The sequence below is a fragment of the Pseudorasbora parva genome, chromosome 3 (assembly GCF_024679245.1).
Source record: "Pseudorasbora parva isolate DD20220531a chromosome 3, ASM2467924v1, whole genome shotgun sequence".
NCBI classification, from domain to species: Eukaryota; Metazoa; Chordata; class Actinopteri; order Cypriniformes; family Gobionidae; genus Pseudorasbora; species Pseudorasbora parva.
This window is the reverse complement of record NC_090174.1, coordinates 48,030,748-48,051,172: the sequence shown is the minus strand read 5'-3', so window position 1 is coordinate 48,051,172 and position 20,425 is coordinate 48,030,748. Positions and strand designations below refer to the sequence as shown.

The 20,425-nt window shown below is 38.0% G+C and overlaps 1 protein-coding gene across 3 annotated transcripts in view; it reads left to right on the top strand.

The window, feature by feature from the left end:
* The window catches only part of ssh1a (slingshot protein phosphatase 1a), a 42,301-nt gene extending 22,439 nt beyond the window's left edge, over window positions 1–19,862 (top strand). For all 3 annotated transcript variants that reach the window (XM_067439277.1, XM_067439278.1, XM_067439279.1), the window contains 12 exons: window positions 8,170–8,234; window positions 9,329–9,450; window positions 9,556–9,624; window positions 9,865–9,930; window positions 11,211–11,405; window positions 11,905–11,998; window positions 12,237–12,365; window positions 12,668–12,714; window positions 13,047–13,193; window positions 13,300–13,500; window positions 14,572–15,262; window positions 15,363–19,862. In XM_067439277.1, coding sequence (XP_067295378.1) covers window positions 8,170–8,234; window positions 9,329–9,450; window positions 9,556–9,624; window positions 9,865–9,930; window positions 11,211–11,405; window positions 11,905–11,998; window positions 12,237–12,365; window positions 12,668–12,714; window positions 13,047–13,193; window positions 13,300–13,500; window positions 14,572–15,262; window positions 15,363–16,445 — 2,909 coding nt within the window. In that variant the 3' untranslated portion in view covers window positions 16,446–19,862. The remainder of the gene's footprint in view (window positions 1–8,169; window positions 8,235–9,328; window positions 9,451–9,555; window positions 9,625–9,864; window positions 9,931–11,210; window positions 11,406–11,904; window positions 11,999–12,236; window positions 12,366–12,667; window positions 12,715–13,046; window positions 13,194–13,299; window positions 13,501–14,571; window positions 15,263–15,362) is intronic.
* Window positions 19,863–20,425: the final 563 nt, after the last annotated feature.

Sequence of the window (20,425 nt, the reverse complement as noted above, 5' to 3'; positions counted from 1 at the left end):
GTAAATGTAAACAAACAGTAATACAGTTATGACAAAACAATTAATGAAACAGCTGTTAAAAGATATTCAAAAATATACCTTTGTTTTGGCCAATAGAAATTGTACTTTACATGTACACCTTACTGTAACGTGACGTGATTAAAATCTACATGGAGTATAGAGATAAGAGATTGTTGTAACTTAACTGTAACACAGTTGATGAGCAGCTTCAGAATAAACTAGTCATACAAAGGTTTATGAATTAATATGCAGATAAAATTAACTTTTAGTAACAACAGTAAAAAACACATTTTTATAGGGAACATTTAAATATTCTGCTCTCATTATATGTAGCCTGACAAGCCAGACCCACATCAAGATGTTTGGTCTGGAAACTCACCATTGACAGGGCTCAATCCGAGGGGCGGGATAAACGGTTTCGCCGTATCTGGTCGGCAAAACTGCGAACACATCTTTCCTTTTTAAGAATGACTTCAGTGCCGTTCTTTGTTCTTTTCTCAGAGAAAAGGTTAACTCCAATTCTTCCAGTCGTGGTCAAAGCTGATTCGAAAGACCGCCATTCGCCAGCTTCTGTGTTTACTAGTAGCACGCAACTCTGCAGTCATTATGTTAAGCCCCACCCACCGACTCCATACACGATGTGATTGGCCCAACCAGAGTTTGGCTTTTACAGCTCAGAAGTGTATTGAGAGTTGCTAGACGACATTCGTGGCAGATTAGATTTGCTGCCACTAAGGTGCGTCTAGATTTCTAGGCTAATGTAAGGCTCCCATTGTTCTTCTATAGTATCACACTTAGTGCTCTTTACTTTTTTCTGGGTAATTCAGTCACAATTTGAAGAAAAGTTTTTGTTTTTCATGAGAAACATATTTTTAACATATTTAAGGAGTAGAAATGGCTAAGTGCTGCCATCTACTCTATATATTGGTAATTTCATGTCTTTTTTTAAATAAAAGTGATTTTGTTACAGTGTTGCCTATACTTTAAAAATTTTTAAGTGCTTGAAAAAGTGTGAAGCCCTTGAAAAGCACTCTAATTCCACTCTCAAAAGGTTGTAGTGAATAATTACAACATAAAAAAACATTAAACTATTTCTGCCACAATGCCATGTGGTGTTACTACATTAAATCCATGGAAGCAATGAAGCAATGGTTTCTCCTGGTTTCCACGTCAGTTCTGTTTGATCTGATATCTATGATTTATAACAGAGAATTCTGCTCTGAATGCGTCCCATTAGATCTTGCAGTGACGTTATTAATTCTCACTGATCTGTCAGCGGTAAATCATGCAAAATTACACGCAACTAACCTTTAACCAAGCCCTAATCCTACCCTAACCCTATATAGTAAGTCTATGTAGTTAATTAATAGTACTTAGTACTTAAATATATTTCACTGTATATATTATAATTAATATAAATTACACTGTAACAATAGTAGCTTAAAATAAAGTATAACCCACTTTATAATACTGTCTTATTAGTTAACATTGGTAAATGTATTAGCTATCTAACAATGACCAATATAATTTTAAAGCATTTATTAAACTTTAGAGATAGTAAAATTGGCCTCCCATGCCGGAGACACCGGTTCCAATCCTGCTCAGAGCGGGTCAAGTAAGACCAGTTACATTGGTTTTTTTATGGTGCATTAACTACTGTCCACAAATACAGCATTTGATTTTAAAAACGTATTAGTATCTTGAAATTAAAATTGACTAATTCATGCTATAAAAGTATTGTTCATTCTTAGATCATGTTAACTAAAGAAGTCAACTAATGTTATCAAATGAAACCTATTGTAAAGTGTTACAAAGATTATATATAGCAGTTTGGTTTTATTACGTTCACTTGTTTACCCAACAAATATTACCAATGTGATATTGGGATTTTAGCTTTGAAGACCGGTCTCACAAACAGTTTTTACCTACAATAGTTTAAAACTAAAATATGAAACCACTGCTAGAAAAACAAGCATTTGTGCAATTTATCGGACACATTCAATCAAAGACTGTATGTCCACAGCAACAACACTAGAATGCACGACAACAGATGTCTTAGCCACCATCCGTCCAGCTTCTAAAACGTGTGGCACCTTGAATTTAGTAAACATGCTCATTTAAAGGACATGATTACTGCTAAACAGAAAGGTTTACATTTGCTCCGGGGCAAATGGAATCTGTTATGAGAGAAACGAAACGCCATGCAGACACAACAAACCCTCAGGCTTCATCCGCATACTTTCAGACAGCTTTTCATACCACAGCAGGTTTATACTTTTGTTTTTTCTGACCCCTCATATATCTGATATGATTAGGCATCTGTTTTATCAGTTGCCTAATATTATGCTGTGGTCTTGTTGGGTTTCGATTTGATGTGTCAGGTATTGTGCTGATCGGATGAGTTAACACCGGTTTGACAAGTGGTTTTGTTTTTGCATTGTCTCAGGGCACGTAGGGTTTGAGCTTTGCTTGAGTCATGAGCTTTTTGTGAAATGTACGAATAATAACGCAACTGTCCATCAATCACAAGACGAACAAGACAAACACTTCCTATAAAGTGACTTATGCAGACAGTCTAGAATATCTGGAATTAGATTACAAGAATTAGATCATTTAAAGAAACACAATTGCATCACAGCATTCAAAGGTGAAGTCAGCTGTCGCCATTGAGAAACAGCGGATGTCTGTGTTAGACCAGACGATGCAAGCTTTCTGTTCCTCTGTAGCAGTCTAGGTACAAAATGTTCTCTGACAGTAAGAATAGCTCATTTCAAGAGCTCAAGGTTTAACATTTATTCATGAGGCAAATCCTCTGTAGTCATTCATAATGGAAATCAAGCTCTAAAATGTCTTCTTTTTAAACCTCTTTGCTTTTAGATGTTAGTGACATAGATTTGCATTTATTTTGGTCCTGTCAGTTTTTTTTTTATTATTAACGTCATCATCAGTCACCTCTATTTGCATTCTCATGGTGCCAGGAGCCAGACTGTCTAATATAGTTTCTGTTGTAAAGTATTAAACACTCTCCAACTTCCTTAAAGGGGGGGTGAAACACAGAGTTTTAGTCAGTGACATCTCATGTCAATCTTAAGAACCTATAGAGTAGTATTGCATCCTTCATATCTCTGAAAATTCTTTAGTTTTATTATATTTATAAAAGAAAGATAGGCTGTACCGAGTCTTTCCAGAAAAAAACGAGCGGCTGGAGGCGTATCTAAAGAATGACGAGTGCACACAAAGCGGTGACGTCCTCAAGTGTGGAGAAGAAAACGCTACCCTAAATCAGATTCAACTAATACATATATGATCCAGAATCAGATCCGGAGGCTGAAATAAATTGAACAGGAGAAACAGCAACAGCAGGACGTCCGTCTCTGTGGTATGTACTGTATTTAGTGGCCTGTCAACATTTGTGTGTGTTTACTCGCCGTTTATGAGGACATGATTTGGTTTATGGACTATTGTATTCGACTAAACCTTAGCAGTAGCAAGCAAAACGGTTTTGCACGTCAGACTAGTGTAACGTTATACATAGAACAACAATGGAGTAACCGTTAGCGCATTTGAATGACGAAGCACGCTTTGGGGTGGTTTTACAATAAACAAACTATATCTTTACTATAGACACCTATAGTGGTCAGCTAAACAAATGTATTTAAACACACCATAGAACGCATCCATTGATAAATTAACTAACGTTATACACGATCATGTTGTTTACTGATGTTTACTTACGCGACGATAGCCAACAACATAGACATTTGAAGCAGTTTTACTCACCGCCTGCTTCCAAAGTAGGACCGTGAACCTTAATCGTCACCGCTCCATCAAAAACACACTTCTTTGGTAACTGTTGATTTCCTGAAATCCTGTGACAGCAGTGAACGTGGAGATCCCCTTTTGCGATGCGACTGAAGCAATGTTTTGAAGCTTCCCGTCATCAAACGTCCAACATTAGTTTTTGAAACTTTGTCTATGTTTAGGATGGCAATCCAAGTCTTTAACAGTGTAAAAAGCTCAGTATGCATGAAACAGCATTTCACCCCCCCCCCCCCCTTTAAGGAAGATACACCATAAATATTTGCACTTTTTAAATAATGAAGGAAAGGTTCGTTATAGGTCCAAGTAAAACACAAAGGCAATTAAAGGGGTCATATTATGAAGAATTACATTTTAATGTGCTCAAGAAAACAAACTACTGTTCAAAAGTTTGGAGAAGGTAGATTTTTAAAAAATGTTTTAGAAAGAAGACAAACAACTTGGTTACACTTTATTTATAAGTGATGCAGTTACTTGTTCAAATAATTACTGAGCAATAATAATTAATATGTACAAAATACTGTTAAAAAAACTTTTAATAGTATAACTGAAAAAACTGTCAAAAAACTGTAAATAGTATAATATAGTAAGTACATGTAGTAACGTGTAACTACGTCACCCTGAAAAAAAAGTTGAATTGTCAGCATCATTACTCGTCTTCAGTGTCTCATGATCCTTCAGAAATCATTCTAATTTGCTTATTTGTTGTGCAAGAAAAATATATTTTTATTATTATCAGTGTTAGTTATGCTGCTAAAATGTTTAAGCAAACCATTATATATTATTTGGTAAATAGAAAGCTCAAATGAACAGCGTTCATTTTGTATCAAAGCCCTTGTTGAAAAAAGGTATTAATTTCTTTAAAAAGATCTTTATAACTAAATAAAATTGTAATGGTAGTGTATACCATAAATTTCAAGAGCTTATACTTTTTAGTATAAGCTGACTTATTAAACAAGATAAAAGTGTTTTGTATGTTTGATCTCTTATTTAAATCATAGCGGTAAGCAGATTTGTTTAATTAATAAGGTCTTGGCTACTTAAATTTTAAACACATCATATTTCCGTTTCAGTCATATTGACGCTTCATGACATAAAATGTGAAATTCAACGTTGAATCACTGCCAATCTCATAACTGTTGCAGAAGGCTGTGTGTCAAACTGTGTTCAATCAGTCAGAATAATAATTTAACTGATAGCTCATGCAGAAATGCAAATGCGGCCCTGATTTATTTACCCTCATGTTGCTCCAAACCTGTCAAATCACCTTCATTTATATAGTGCTTTTCACAATATAGATTGTTTCAAAGCAGCTTTACAGTGATAGTAGGAAATTAATAGAAGAGAGAATGTTTTGGATGTACATCAGCTCTAGGAAAAAAGTTATTGTCCAGCTAAAGTATTTTATTTTTTTTATTTACGATGTAAATAATCATTAATTATTTAATTTGGGGACACTTGCACAACACCATTTTCTAACCGAAATAGAAAACTCTCAATGTGCTCCGTCCACTCATCTGCACGGCAACAGCACCCGGCAGCAAGAGAACGTAAAACAGGTTTTGAAATAGTTTTCAAGCCATAACGTTATCATCTTCGTGTAAACAAAAACAAACAAACAAAAAACAAAAAAAAATGAAACCGAGAACTGTGACGGCATGCGCTTAAACTTTACGTTTTTGAATACGTATGTGTGCAGACACACAGTTTTTCTGTACAAAATGACTGCCAAATTACTTGTCTGCATTGCATATAATAATAATTATAATAGATTTTATTTATAATGCACTTTTCATTCCAAAGAATCTCACATAATCAACACATAAAAGCCTTGTTCTGAAAAAGTTCTTCTTTAAACTGGTCCAGGCTCTGTACTGCTCTCAGCTCACTGGGCAGTTGGTTCCAAAACCACGGTGCAGCCGAGTAAAAAGCTCGATCTCCTATGTTATGAAGCCTGGTGTTGGGTATTTGAAGAAACAGGTGGTCTGATGATCTGAAGGTGCAGGATTTCAGAGTGATGAATTCTTGTAGATATGGTTGTGCATGCCGGTGATGCATTTATGTGTGAGCAGGAGGATTTTGTAGTCGATTCGGGATGAAACGGGGAGCCAGTGCAGTGAGTGTAGGATGGGAGTTGTGTGATCATATTTACGGACTCTCATAAGGACTCTGGCACCGCTTTTTTAGATGTATTGAAGCATCTGGATATTTCTGCCAGAAATCCCACTGAAGAGTTTGTTGTAGTAGTCCAGCCTGGTGGAGACAAAGGCATGGACAAGTTTCTCTGCATATGGAAAGGTTAGAAGGGGATGGACTTTGGAGATATTTTGAAGGTGGTGAAAGGAGGTTTTGCTGATGTGTTTAATATGGTCATTGAAGGTCAGCTGGGGGTTAAACTGAACCCCTAGGTGTGTCACCTGGCCGTCAAAGATGAGCTGGGATAAGGGAGAAGAGTGGATCTGATGAGGGGTGCCAACCAGTGCCAACTTGGGGCAGTTTGATATTGTTGTGTCTCATCAGCATAACAATGAAAGGACAGACCATGTCTGCTGATGACAGGACTGAGGGGAAGCATGTGAGGATAAATAAGATTGGGCCGAGAACCGACCCCTGCGGAACACCACATATATCACAGAGCAGCCTGGACTCGCATTCTCCCGATATAACATGCTCAGTCTTGCCAGAAAGGTAGGACTGAAACCACTGCAGTGTGCTGCTCCAGATAGTCCAACTATGTAATATAATATTTAGTACATTTTATAGAGTACTGGTCGCTCTTTTCCATGCACAGTGAATTGGGACTGGACTTTTAAGCTTGAAAAATAATGCAACAAAAATGATCCGTATGACTTGTAAGAGTAATTGCAATGTCAACCATTTTTGTATGAATCAATAATTGAATGAATCAAACTTGAGGTGCTTCACAAAAGCAGTCTGTTTGTTCATGAGTTGATCAAGGATTTCGGTGATTTGATCACAGAGATTCTTCAGTTAACAGTGTGCTGGTGGGGAAGATTATCAGTGAATAATGACTTAAATATCTGTTGCTGCGTATGATTTCATAAGACTTGCATTATAACACATCCTGTATGGATCATTTTTATTCAGCTTTTATGGTACTTTTGCTTCTGTTTTGAAGCTTGAAACTTCAATCCCTATTCAATGTAATTGCATGGAGGGGGAAAAGATCTGGATATTCTGCAAAATATCTTGTTTCGTGTTTCATGGAACTCATGGAATGTGAATGTGAGTGAGAGATAATGTTTTTGTGTAAACTTTCATGATGATTCTCAAAATCTTGTATGCTTCGAATCAAAGCTGGGCTCTGTGCTGCCTTAGTGATTCCTTTACATATCAGTTTTTATCAGATAAGCTTGTAAAGTTATGTAAATTCTTGTCACGGAGACCCAGAACACCAAGAGGCTTGGTCTGTTAAAGGAGAAAACATACCCCTTCTTTTCATACATGTCCCAAATCCAAAGCAGCCAATAAACCAAAGAGAACATCCCTGCTTTTTCTCATCATCTCTGTTTTGTTGAGTGTAGATGACAAGATTTGGCTCTTAATCTGAGTTTATTTGGTTTTTACGTTTCTGGCTTTGTTCTTAACCTCCTCGTACACTTTGATTGGCCTCCCACATGTCCCACGGCAGTTACATCATAGCTTCAATGATTCTGCCAAAGCCTACAAGAGTAGGAGGAGGTTTGTTTGGGTAGGAACACACCACATTCGGAGGTCAGAGGAGTTAGTCTGTCTGTGTTAAGGAAAATAATGAAATGTAAACAGATTTTGTGCATTCATGACTTGGTATCTATTATTGACTTGCATCAAAAGGGGTGTGGCTGCAATAAGATGCCTGGCAGGTTGTCAGATTTATAATTATTGATACCTTTGGCACAAAGGGTAGATCTTATTTGCACATACCTGATCACAATGCAGCCGAAAGTCACCTATTCATGTCAAACTTTATCATTTAATTACATAAGATTATCTGAGACATGTAAACACAAGAAACAACTAATTTTTCATATTACAACACACATTTTCTCCGCATTACCTTTGGACACTTGTACTCTGGAATCTCGTAAAATCAGCTGCGCTATAAGAACGTTAATCAAAAACATACCATTGTCTTCCCACCCAACACTTAAAGAACGATTCACACTCAGCTGGCGTTCTTCTGGGCTCGCTTGCTCTTTCCTGACATCATTTTAAAGTCAGCTTGTTTACTGTTGTGGTTGTTTTCTTCCATATATTTTTCGATATGTGTTTGAGACGCCACTGGTGTCAATGTAAACAAACTAGTCATCATGGTTTTGTTTGGATTGTAACGAGGGTTTCACTCAACAGGTGACTTACCTCAGCATCTACAGGTGATGATCAACATTCTTCGGTCTGAGGACCGCATCAAACTGGTGAGAGAACACGCTTTCAATGACTAACATCTTGGCAGTAAGTTAAGTACAGTCAGGATGAATGGGTTTTATTGTCACAGTGTTGCCTGAAGCTTGTTTTCTTTTGCTTTATAAAGGCACGTTTAAAAGTGTCACTAGCTGTTACTGACTGCTGTTGCCTTAAATGAAAGTTCTGTCATTTATTAACTAACCCTCATGACATTTCAAACACAACAGGACAATTTTGAAATATCTGTGATCAGTGGTGGCACCACCGTAAAAGTGGTTCAAGAAGTTTTCTGAAACCATATATTAGCTTTGTGACAAAGAGAGAGATTTTATGTCATTATTCTAAATTGAAAATGGTCCCTTATAGTAGGAGTGGGCGATATGGCCAAAATCACGATTTTGTTTTTTTGATAACAGTAAATTTTATCATATAGTTATATTTGCTTACATTTATTCTTATTGAAGTTACAAAAGTGAGTGTAAGTTTTGCAGTCTATATGTCTTTTAAAGCCCATTTGAGAGCCACAGTGGATCATCAGTGATAAATGTAAAATTTCTGTTTGTTCCTCCCACAAAGCACTAAAACTGAATGGCTTAAAAACTGTGGTTCTCAACCAGAGGTCCCAAAGTCATACAATTATTTAAATGAAGTTATATTAACACAATCTTAATTAACATCCTAAAAAACACAACAAATAAAGATGCACAACATGAAACCAACATTTTTTGAGTTTATTCGTTTTTATTACATGTCGGCTTAGATAGGATTGCCTTCAAATATTGTCTTGACAAATGGGGTGCCTTGGAGTCAAAATGGTTATAACCACTGCTTTAGAAGACCTCGTAGAAGTCTTGGTGAGCTCATCAAACGTATAGAAAAAGCTGCATAAAGATTCTTCACAAGGCTCCTGTTGTGTTACTCAGAAAAAAAAACATACTATAATATGGCATGTTTTTGTGATGAGGGTGAGTGAATAATGACTGAAATTTCATTTTGATCTATTTTGTAAGACAATTCAGTACGTTAATATGTTTAATATATTTTAAGATATTGTGAGTGCTGTTTTTGCACTAAACAAAACTTGTGTGTCAACTGTAATGTGCAGGCCGTGCGGTTAGAGAGCGCGTGGTCAGACCGCGTGCGGTACATGGTGGTAGTCTACACAAATGGCCGTCAAGACACTGAGGAAAACATCTTGCTGGGGATGGACTTCAGCAACAAAGACAGGTGACTTCAGTCAAACCAAATACAGTTTAACATAAGCCTTTATCATCAAACCACCTGCAGGGAGATTACAGGACATAAAATAAGGGTGTTTTCTTTCATTCACAGTAAGAACTGCTCTGTTGGGATGGTCCTACCACTGTGGAGTGACACCAAGATTCATTTAGATGGTGATGGGTGAGTACTGCCCCCTCTGGGGATGGAGAGGAAATGCTGCTGATGGTCACTTCAGCATTTGAAGCATCGATCTAGATGGCATTAATTAACAAATATTTTGATTTGATTTGCCCCCTGAAAATGAAGGCAATGAGAATATGAACAAGCATTCATTATTTGTTGGTATTGTTATCTAGAGAGGTTGTAGTTCTTTTACTGAGGTGTGATGGCCTTAGTTTACCTCTCTTCTCATGTCTCCAGAGGCTTCAGTGTGACTACCGCCGGCCGCACACATGTCTTCAAGCCGGTGTCAGTCCAGGCAATGTGGTGAGAAACTAGTCAATAACTAATGTATTAGAGCAATTTAAAGTCCCATTTAAGAAATTTCAGTCTGTAATGTATGCTAATCTATAGAATAAGTTTGTGGTCTCTCTTGTGTGTAGATCTCTTTTGGTCAATTTTTACCAGTTTTACTGTGTAAGAGGACATTTTAGTGCTTTTGTCAATCTAAAGCTCTCAAACTAAATCATTAAGAACTTTTATTTTCAATTTTCATGTTATTATTTATCTTATAATCAACTCTCTTTAAAAAGTGACAAGTTCATTCTAAAATTGTTTAGTCTTTTCCCCCACAAGGAGCAGCTTTGTTTGGCTGGGTGAATTTATGCTCTCAGGCTTGTTTGTTACTGGGGTAGAAATAAACAGCTCCTCAGGGGGTGGAAGATGACATGAGTGGACTGTTTTTCAAATGTTCACAGGTGCTTAGGGAGTTTGACAGCCTTAAATATATTAGAGCGCCACACTGCCATCTGGTGACACTTTCAAGAAAAGTACAGTAGTTCCATGTTAAAGTGAATATCAGATCATCAGATAAGCCATGTTTAATTGACACTTTGATATACCAATAAATTAAACAATGCCATATTTATACTAAACTATTGCCATATCCATATTATAGGATTTACATGGATCTCCAACATACTGTATAAAAAAATCAAGTAATACAATGGCACTTTTTGGTACTTACCGGTATTGGTTTTGTGAACAGAAGTAATGACTACTGATTTCTTTTTTACCATTTTAGAGCACAAATACATTTATCATGGCAGAAATGCTTCTTTACAATAAAACAAAAATATATTGTGTAATATGTCAATCCAATCATCAACTTTAGGTGGTTCTGGTTTTTGTAATTACTTTTTTATGATTACTGATTTCAATGCAGTTTTATAGTGTTTACACTTGTAGATCTTTAGCTTGTTTCGAAGCAGGTAATACAATGTTGCATTTCCTTTGTGGTTTTGGTTCATTTATCAATGAATCAATTATCATGCTTACTGGATCATCGCAAACTAAATCAAAGGGAGAAAACTTGCGAGGTCCCGAAACAAATTGTGAAAACACCTTTTATCGACTGAGATTAGTGTTTTGTTTCACCAGTGTCACTTTTTAACTCAGTTTGAGTTTTTTAAGATGTTTTTAAGATGTTACTCTCTTTTATTAAGTCATAGCATATTGAACCCAAAAAAAGAGATTGCATCGCGACCCTTTACAATGATGGCACACGTCTCTCCATCTTGCTCACCGTTAACCTGCTCTTCCTTCAGGTCTGCATTGCAAATTTTACACAAGGCATGTGAGGTGTCACGAAGGTACAACTATTTCCCCGGTGGCATGGCGCTCACGTGGATGGGGTACTATGAGAGCTGTATCGGCTCTGAACAGAGCTGCATCAACGAGTGGAATGCCATGCAGGACCTGGAAACACTGCGACCAGACTCTCCTGCAGTCTTTGTTGACAAGTGAGTGCCAACCCTGAAAGTCTTAGAGTCCTTGGCATTTGTGAAAACCACAGGCAGATTCAATTCTACATTTTGATTTGGTTTTGGAAGTGATGTTTTTGTTGTTGTTGTTGTTGTTGTTTTTTGCTGCATTCCCCTTTTGTAACCAGTTGAGACCATAAGCAAAAGCCAGACAAATTTGTTTAGTGTTGTCACAATTTAATGAACCTCCAAGAACTGAGGAGATGCACTAGTCAAGTTTTAAAAGAGAAGTGTGCAATCCAATTGGTTGAGCTAGTCGTGATGGTCAAACAAACGTGAACACCAAAAAAAAGTACTCTTAATTCTGTTTTCTTTGTAAAATGAATACTATATTGTGTTTTTCTTTTGTGTGTAGTTTTTTTTGTATGTTTTCTGAATGTATAATGCTTTTTATATATTTAGCTTTGAAGCCTATACCTGGAAATGATGCTCATTCTTGAACCCTCTATCTAGATTGTGTTCTGTTTCTGTTTCTCAGGCCGACAGAGAGGGAGAGAACAGAATGTCTAATCAAATCCAGACTCAGGAGTATCATGATGTACCAGGACCTTGAAAATGTCACATCCAAAGAGGTCAGCGGAAAATACAGAGAGTGCAAAAAATGCAGTTACTGAGTGATATATGTCACGACAGACTCATAAATGTTCACAGGAGAAACATTTTAGACGCATCGCTACCAGGATCCAGCAATGTGTCTCGGCTGACCTCTTGTGATCAGATTTCAGGAGACTAATAGCAGGCTTGAATAGGGTCTATAACAAAGCAATTGTTGAATCTGTAAGTCAATAATGATGTGTGTTTTTCCCTTAGATTCGAAGTGAGCTGGAACGACAGATGAACCGCAACCTGAAAGAGTACAAAGAGTTCATAGACAATGAGATGCTGCTTATTCTCGGGCAGATGGACAAAGCCACTCTCATCTTTGACCACCTTTATCTGGTTAGTGCTACTTTTATCAGACATCCCACCATTTTCTTTTTATTGATCTTATTATATAATGATGCCCAAATCACCTTTACCACAGTTCACACTACCCCAAAATGTAAAATAAATTAAGTAATAAACCTGAGGGAATCCAGAAGCTCTTGTTTGATAAGAAGCTTGACAAGGAAATTCGTTTTAGTTTATTAATGTGAAGCTTGTTGGCTCTGTAGAAGAAGAGCAGATGGTATTTGTCATGTATGGGGTACCAGATGCCAATTTCCCTAAAAAGGCAGTGATTTGCATCGTTCATTTTTCAGGGTTCTGAATGGAATGCTTCTAACCTAGAAGAACTTCAGGAAACTGGGTGAGTCTGACTTTTTATTGGCATCCACAGTTTGTTTTTCTCCCATACTCTCGATTTTCTCAAGATACTGCTTTTGTAAATGAGTTAATGTTAGGTAAATGTGAAGTTTAAGGTTAATATGTATCATATCACCTCTTAAAGGGCAACATTTTCTCCTGTTTCAGCTAAAGTTCAGAGTAAAGCCATTAAAGCTGTTTCTTTTACAGCAAGAAGTAGGGTGTATTTTTAGTAGGTTATGTAAGGAACAAGAATAAACTTGCATGCATATGGAATTCTATTGTTATCCAGATGTAATTTATGTGATCTCTTTATTTAAACTCATGCTATTTTAGGGTGGGCTACATCTTAAATGTTACAAGGGAAATAGATAACTTTTTCCCAGGAACGTTCTGCTACCACAACATCCGAGTGTACGATGACGAGGCCACAGACTTATTGGCTCACTGGAACGAGACCTACAACTTTATTGTCAAAGCAAAGTAAGGCACTATTTTATTTTTTTCTCAAAAAATAAGCAACAAACATTTATTTTTATGACTTATGACTTTTCATACCCTCTGTGCTGTTTTGTTTTGTCCTCTGCAGAAAGAATCAATCCAAATGCTTGGTTCATTGTAAGATGGGCGTAAGCCGCTCGGCTTCTACTGTAATAGCATATGCAATGAAAGAAAACGGCTGGTCTCTGGAGAAAGCATATAACTTCGTCAAACAGAGGCGCAGTATCACACGCCCCAATGCCAGCTTCATGAGACAGCTGGCGGAGTATGAGGGCATACTAGATGCCAGGTACAAAAGAAATTTCCTTTTGTATTGTAATCTGATATGTGTACTTCTAGTTAAAGGTTCACCCCCAAAAATAAAAGTTCTGTCATCATTTATTTGTTCACATTTCTTTCTTCTCTCTACCACAAAATATGTTTTAAAAGATGTCTCTCTGTTTTAGTTAGGATTCAGGATTGCTTTTGGACAACATTGACTTTTATTGTATAGACAAGAAACATTCTTCCATTGTTATATTTAGAAATAAGTAATTATAAATTAAAAAAATTTTTTATCTAAAATAAGTTATCCAAAATATGACAAATTAAATCGATTAAAGGGTTAGTTCACCCAAAAATTCCACACCCGTAAGACCTCCGTTCATCTTCAGAACACAGTTTAAGATTATTTTTATATTTAGCTTTTCGGTTCCTTCATGAAAGTGTATGCACACTATACAGTCCATGTCCAGAAAGGTAATAAAAACATCATCAATGTTAATTAGAATCTCTTGACACAAGAATCTCTTGTTTGTTTTCAATCCTCAAATAAAGATTCAAACGGTTATGAATCAGTGAATCGATCAATGATTCGGATCACCAATGTCACGTGATTTCAGCAGTTTGACACGCGATCCGAATCACGAATCAATATTTGAGGATTGAAAACCAAACAGGGAAGAGAAGACAATGCTGAATAAAGCCATATTTTTTGTTATTTTTGAACCAAAATGTTTTTTCGATGCTTCAAGAGATTCTAATTAACCAACTGATGTCACATTTGGACTACACTGATGATGTTTTTATTACCTTTGTGGACATGGACAGTATAGTGTGCATTCACTTTCATGAAGGAACAGAAAAGCTCTCGGACTAAATATAAAATATCTTAAACTGTGTTTTGAAGATGAAACGGAGGTCTTACGGGTTTGGAACGACATTAGGGTGAGTCATTAATGACATAAATTTCATTTTTGGGTGAACTAACCCTTTAATCAAACAAAACATTCTATCTTAAATCTATCTTTTGCGTCTTGGAGAAGATAGTCACAGGTTTGGATCAACAGGTTTTAATGCTTTTTGTCTTTTTTCCTTTCAGTAAGCAGCGTCATAACCGCCTATGGCGTCCTGATTCAGATTGCGATCACCCTGACTGCCAACAAGCGGCTGGCCCTTGCTGTTTGAATGCAGAGACTGTGGATTCCTTAACCCCTGACCCCACAAACCCCAGGGTCACCGTATGCTGTGAACCCACTGCCCACTCCTCTCCATTTAGCCTAGAGCTGGACCCCAGCCACCCGCAAAACTACCACTACTATTTCCGCCGCCTGTCTGACTCGGCACTTGACAGCAACCCTTCCACGCCTGTCCATGCACCGCCTCTGGTGGATGTAGATCGTGTCTACATTGAGGTTGCCGATGTGGAGCAAGATGCACTTCTTGACGATGAAACCTTCGAGGGGCGCGACAGCCTTCATTTACCCCATTTCGGTGTCTCAGAAGATGGTACAACAGCTCAGACCTGTTCTCGAGGGGCAGAGTCTCTGGAGGAGCTACGTCTACGTTTAGAGTTCAGCACGGTGGAGGAGGAGGATGAAGAGGAGGCTCAGAAAGAGCAAGCAGAAATGGAGGCGTTAGCAGAGGGAGCGAAGAGAGGAGATGGGAATGAGGGAGGAACGAAGAATAATGAGTTGTCAAATGAAAAGGGGATTGATCTTGCAAGCCTGAATCATCTGTGCAACGAGAACTCCAACAACAATAACCACCTCAGAACGCAACAAAATCTCACTGTGAGTTTCTTGGATTGTCGCACAAAGTATTAGCACCTAGCATAATTTGCATCACGTATTATTTACATTACATATTTTTTTCTTGTCTTTTCTTGTTCAGGAAAGTGCCCATCTGAAGCAGCATGCTAAGCTGAGGCTTGCTCCTGGTGTGTTGTTCGCTTCCAAGCCCACCCAGGGTGCTCTGTTGGAGGCTAACAGACAAGGCCTTGCCCCTTTACACCTCAACAGTGTGCCCAATATCTCTATTCAGACGCCACCCTGTGCCAACTTGCCCATGACAGCCAATTGTGGCAAGCTTGCCTCAGATCCGTGCCTTGATGCCAATGCAATGCCCTTGGGGCATAAAGATAAGCCAGAAAGCAAATCTCTTGAAAAAGAAACTGATACCCAGACTCCAATGCTTGAGGCCAAAGGGGAAGGAGATTTCAGACAGAAAGAGACTGCTGCACAAGGTTCCTCTACTTTACCCAGGAATGAGAGAGAGATAAAGGGCTTGGAGAAGGCGGAGGCATCTTGTTCTCCACAACAGCAAGAGGCCCTGATGCAGCTGCAAAGATCCGGCCTTGTTCGTCGCCGAAAAGAGCGATTGGAAAAACTCTCTGGTCTCTTCCAGGAGCGTGCACGTGCAAACGAACAAAGGGGAGCAGGTTCAAGCAAACCTGAGGATGCAACAAGCAATTCCAGTGATCCCACAGACCCTTTCCACAGGCCCTTTGGAACACGGGCAGATTTTGCTGCCGAAGCGGAAGTGCCACTGACGAATGAAGCCTTGTTGGCGGTCCTCGGTTCAGGTGGCCTGACGCCAGTCTCGTCCCCACACGGTTCCACGCTCACCCGCAGCTCCAGCAGCGACAGCCTCCGCAGCGTCCGTGGCAAACCAGGCCTTGTGCGTCAACGTACGCAAGAAATCGAAGCCCGAATGCGGCTGGCAGGACTTACTGTACCTTCTCGACTTAAGCGTTCCAACTCTCTCGCCAAACTAGGCAGCCTCACCTTTTCATCTGAGGACTTGTGCTCGGCGTGCTCCTCTGATGCAGGAACCCTTCTCATGCTCTCATTGTCCCCAGAACCTGAGCACTCAATCAGCCCAGAATGGGCCAGACCGTGGCCCTCTTCCTCGACCTCCACTGACATGGAGGTCTTAAACCAAGGTGAAGCTTTACCTGAAGAGTCTAAGAGCTGACAGCGGGAGGTATTAGAGCAAAAGTACCTTTGGTTTCAGCTTCAGCTGAAGTTCTGCAGCAATGTTACTGAGATATTTATATATTTTTTAAACATTTCAGCCCCTCGGGAACATTAGCCGTTCGTGGAATTTCTTGCGGTGAACAAGCTCTTCAAGGTCTTCTAAAAAATTATTGCTTTCTCTTATGAATATGAACATAATATTCAATGAATCCAAAATCTTCTAGGCAGGCTTAATGGATATGTATTGCACTGAGTGACGAACAGTTCATGAGCTTTTCACTGCTCTTCCTCTCTGCTGTTCTGAAGCAAAATAAGCACTCGCCATCCCAGAGGCCATTACTTGAAAGCATCAAAATAGACTATTGTGTAATGTTTCCATCAGGCCACCCATTTATCTCACCATAAATCACTTAATTGTTGCCCGGCGGTGTATGAGTCACAGATTCCTTCGGACATGGTCACACATTTGAAAAGGGTTTTAAAATCATACACCCTTGCTGTGTTCATGCTTCCTGACTGGATGGTAAAAGGAAATGGACTCTTTGCTGTGGTTAGGAATGTTCTTTGTATGCTGATGGACTTTTATCATTCACAGAGCACTGATGATTCTCTCACAGATTTCAAACTAGTACCTCATATCAGTACATTACTGTTCGTAAGCCAGACTGACAACTAAACAGGATGACTGGCAGCACTTCAGTGTTCACCATCATACACAAAGCAGTGTGTGTGGAGGCTCATTGCGAAAGCTGGTGGAGGACCACCAAAAGGAGATTTGTTTGGGATTCTTCCATCTTTTTAATACTTGATTGTGTTGAAAGACAATCATTTCGAAGGATAAAGAAAATTGGAGGCGACTTCAAGCTGCTGTTTTCAATCCACTGAAACGCTCATAGATGCAGTTTCTGTTCTTACGAATGTGACTGTCCATGTTGCTGTCAAAATAGCGGTAGGGTTTTGGGGAAATGTTTGGGTCACTATTACTGTTACAGTCTCAACTAACACATACGTGTTCTTGTAGAGGTTTTATATCATCGGAAACTCCTCCATTGTAGTTTCTCTAGCAGAAGAGCTGCTCCATGTTTCCAAATGTGATACAAATAAGTCTTTTACCCAGGTATAGAGTGACTGTTATTTTTAAGGACTTGCTTGTTCCTGAGGCAGTTGCTTATTTATGCCAACCTGAACTAAAGCTTTTGCAGTTTGCTGATGATTCCCAACATGTTATGGCTCTACTGTTCTAACTCTTTTTCCTGTTTGTACTCGCTGTCAGTTTTCCATAATGAAATCAAAGTCAGGTAGATTTGCCTTTTGAACCAAATCTCTAGAGTCTAGAGGTAGAGCTGAAGATGATCGCTTTGAAAACAATTACAAGGCAAAGATGTGGCGTGGTATCAATAACTGTTAAACTGTAAGTGTGTGTGTGTATGTATGGGTGAATCGCTCAAAAGCATGTCCAGGTCACATTTGTCACCAGAAAAAAAAAAGAATTTGTGAACTAAACCCCATTTTTAAGAAACATACAAACTACTTGTAGTTTTTATTCTTATTGCTCTCAATAGTCATTCCCCTTAAATTATCTTTAATGCAGTGCAATACAAATCTAATATAATAATGTAAGTATTTGAATTGGCATAAAATAAAGTTGTTTTACAACAAATTTGACCATGAATTATAAATACTTAACAATCTAAATAATAAATCATGTTGTTTTACAATTAACGAAACATACATTTCTTTTTAAGCATTACAGTAATGGGAATTTAATTTTTTTGTACATTTATTTTAAGCATTTAAACAATATAATTTCTTGGTTTTGATTTTTATAGATTTTATGCGATACTTTGAGTGAAAAAATGTCCCAGACATGTTTTTGACAGTGATTTTCACCTCTGTGTCTGAGGACACTTGCCATACCAGTTGATGTGAGCACAAAAGCTTTGATGATAAACTCACCAATGCATCAATCATTTGTTCATATCCTGGTGTCAACAGCCCTTTATTTACCAATCATTTGGCCGATTACAGCTTGAGTTAAAGTACTTGAGGTTCATTATTATGCAGCATACTTTTGCAATATTTTTTTAACTGATTTTATACATGCATCTATGCTACCACATTGAGTCTGAGCAACAGAAATGTGAAGTTTGCGAGTGTGTGCGAGTGAGCGGTGCCTTGCACAGCGGCTACACCGTTACTGTGAACTATTTATAAACACAAAACCTTTGTCTGTGCGCTTTAATGTTAAAAAACATGAGCTGGCTCAAAGTATACTCACGTTCTCCGCTTCCTCACATGTACACACAGCAGTACACTGTACGGTGGCCATATAACAGAATTGCTGGGAGTTCATGGTACTTGCATCTGAAAGTCAACTTGAATCAGTTCCTCTATCCTGTAGATGGTTGCCTGAATGATTTTTGGTTGATTGGACAAGTATCAACACAATATAATAATCCTTCTGGGGCCTGAATATAAAATCTAAGAGGATAAATAAGCCAGAAAGCTGTTTCGTGTCATGAAAATGTACTTGCATCCTTCTTAAACGTTCCCCAAACTCTCCTCCTCTCGCGGAAGTCTTTGCCATTTTGTCTGATGCCATATTGAGGTCAAATCTGCGTCAGAGATTACAGATTAAATGTTATTGGTTGCCTGCATTGTCTTGTGTCATCAACATCAAGTGCCTTACCCAGAAGCACTAGAGGCATTGTTCTGTGTCGACTCCCATTTGATAATGTTGCCAGTTAAGGCAAAGGCCAATAGGTTACATGGGCACATTTTTAAATGGCATACATTTTCCTGCTGTACACTCCTAAATGTTATTGTTGTACAAGAGAACATAGAAACAGATCATTGACATTATCTCCTCTTAATTAAAGAGGAAGACACTGCAAACTCATGAAAGCTGTTAGTTGTCACGTCCCCCCCAGTTGTCGGGGGGTGGGGGGGGACTTTCCAAAGGAGCAATGATTTTATGCTTTTCAAGTCTGAAGTGATAACCAAAGTTTCGTGTTGAGGGTCAATATTAAATGCCACATTTGTTGATGCTGTTGCTTACAGAACCCCCATAAATTCAAGCTCTTTGTTTGGGAGAGATGGCAACAGTGGCTTTTTCCCCCAGAAAGTTACACTGGTTGTGTTTCCAAAATCACTGTTCCCAAAGCATCCATAGAAGTTCCTCTATTTGGAATATTGAGCATCATTGTGTGAATTAGCAATGCTGTTTAATTGCGATGCACACAAAATTTGAGCGCTCGCTTGCCCTCACCCGGTCACCATTGTTATCATTATGCAGTAATATTTTTTTCCCCCCTTTGTACTGCAGATTTGCTGTAGTTTCAATGCATATTGCACTTTGTACATTTTGTTGATGTACTGTATGTGTTTATTATGGAAATAAACTTTTTTCATTGAATCTTATGTTTTTCTTGTCACGTCTGCTACATTTACCAATAGGGTCTGGCTGCAGACATGCACAAGATGCACTGTCAGCACTAGATAAAGATTCAATGTCAGACACGCATTTACACTTCCACTCAAAAGTTGGTGATCAGTAAGAATTTAGTTTATTTGATTTCAAATGTGTATGCTTAAGGCACCGTAAATAGAAAGTATTGCAATTCAAAATAAGTCTTGTATTGTAATATATCTTAAATATGTATTCTGTAAAAAATAAGAACGAACTGAATTTATTCAGTATTAAATTGTTTAGAAAAAAAAAACATTTACGAGCACATTTTACCAAATGAATTTTTCAACAAAAAAAATTATACCAAACCATTGAAGTGTATTTAAAAGTATACATTTTGAATTGCAATATTTCACTATTTTATTTCACATTTTTATGTATTTTTTGATCAAATAAATACAGCCTTCATGATCGTAAGAAACTTTAAAAACATTAACAAAAGTTTATAGCTGCTCAAGTTCATTGTTATAGAGAGATCAGAGAGTGCAAAAACAATCAAAGAAAATTGA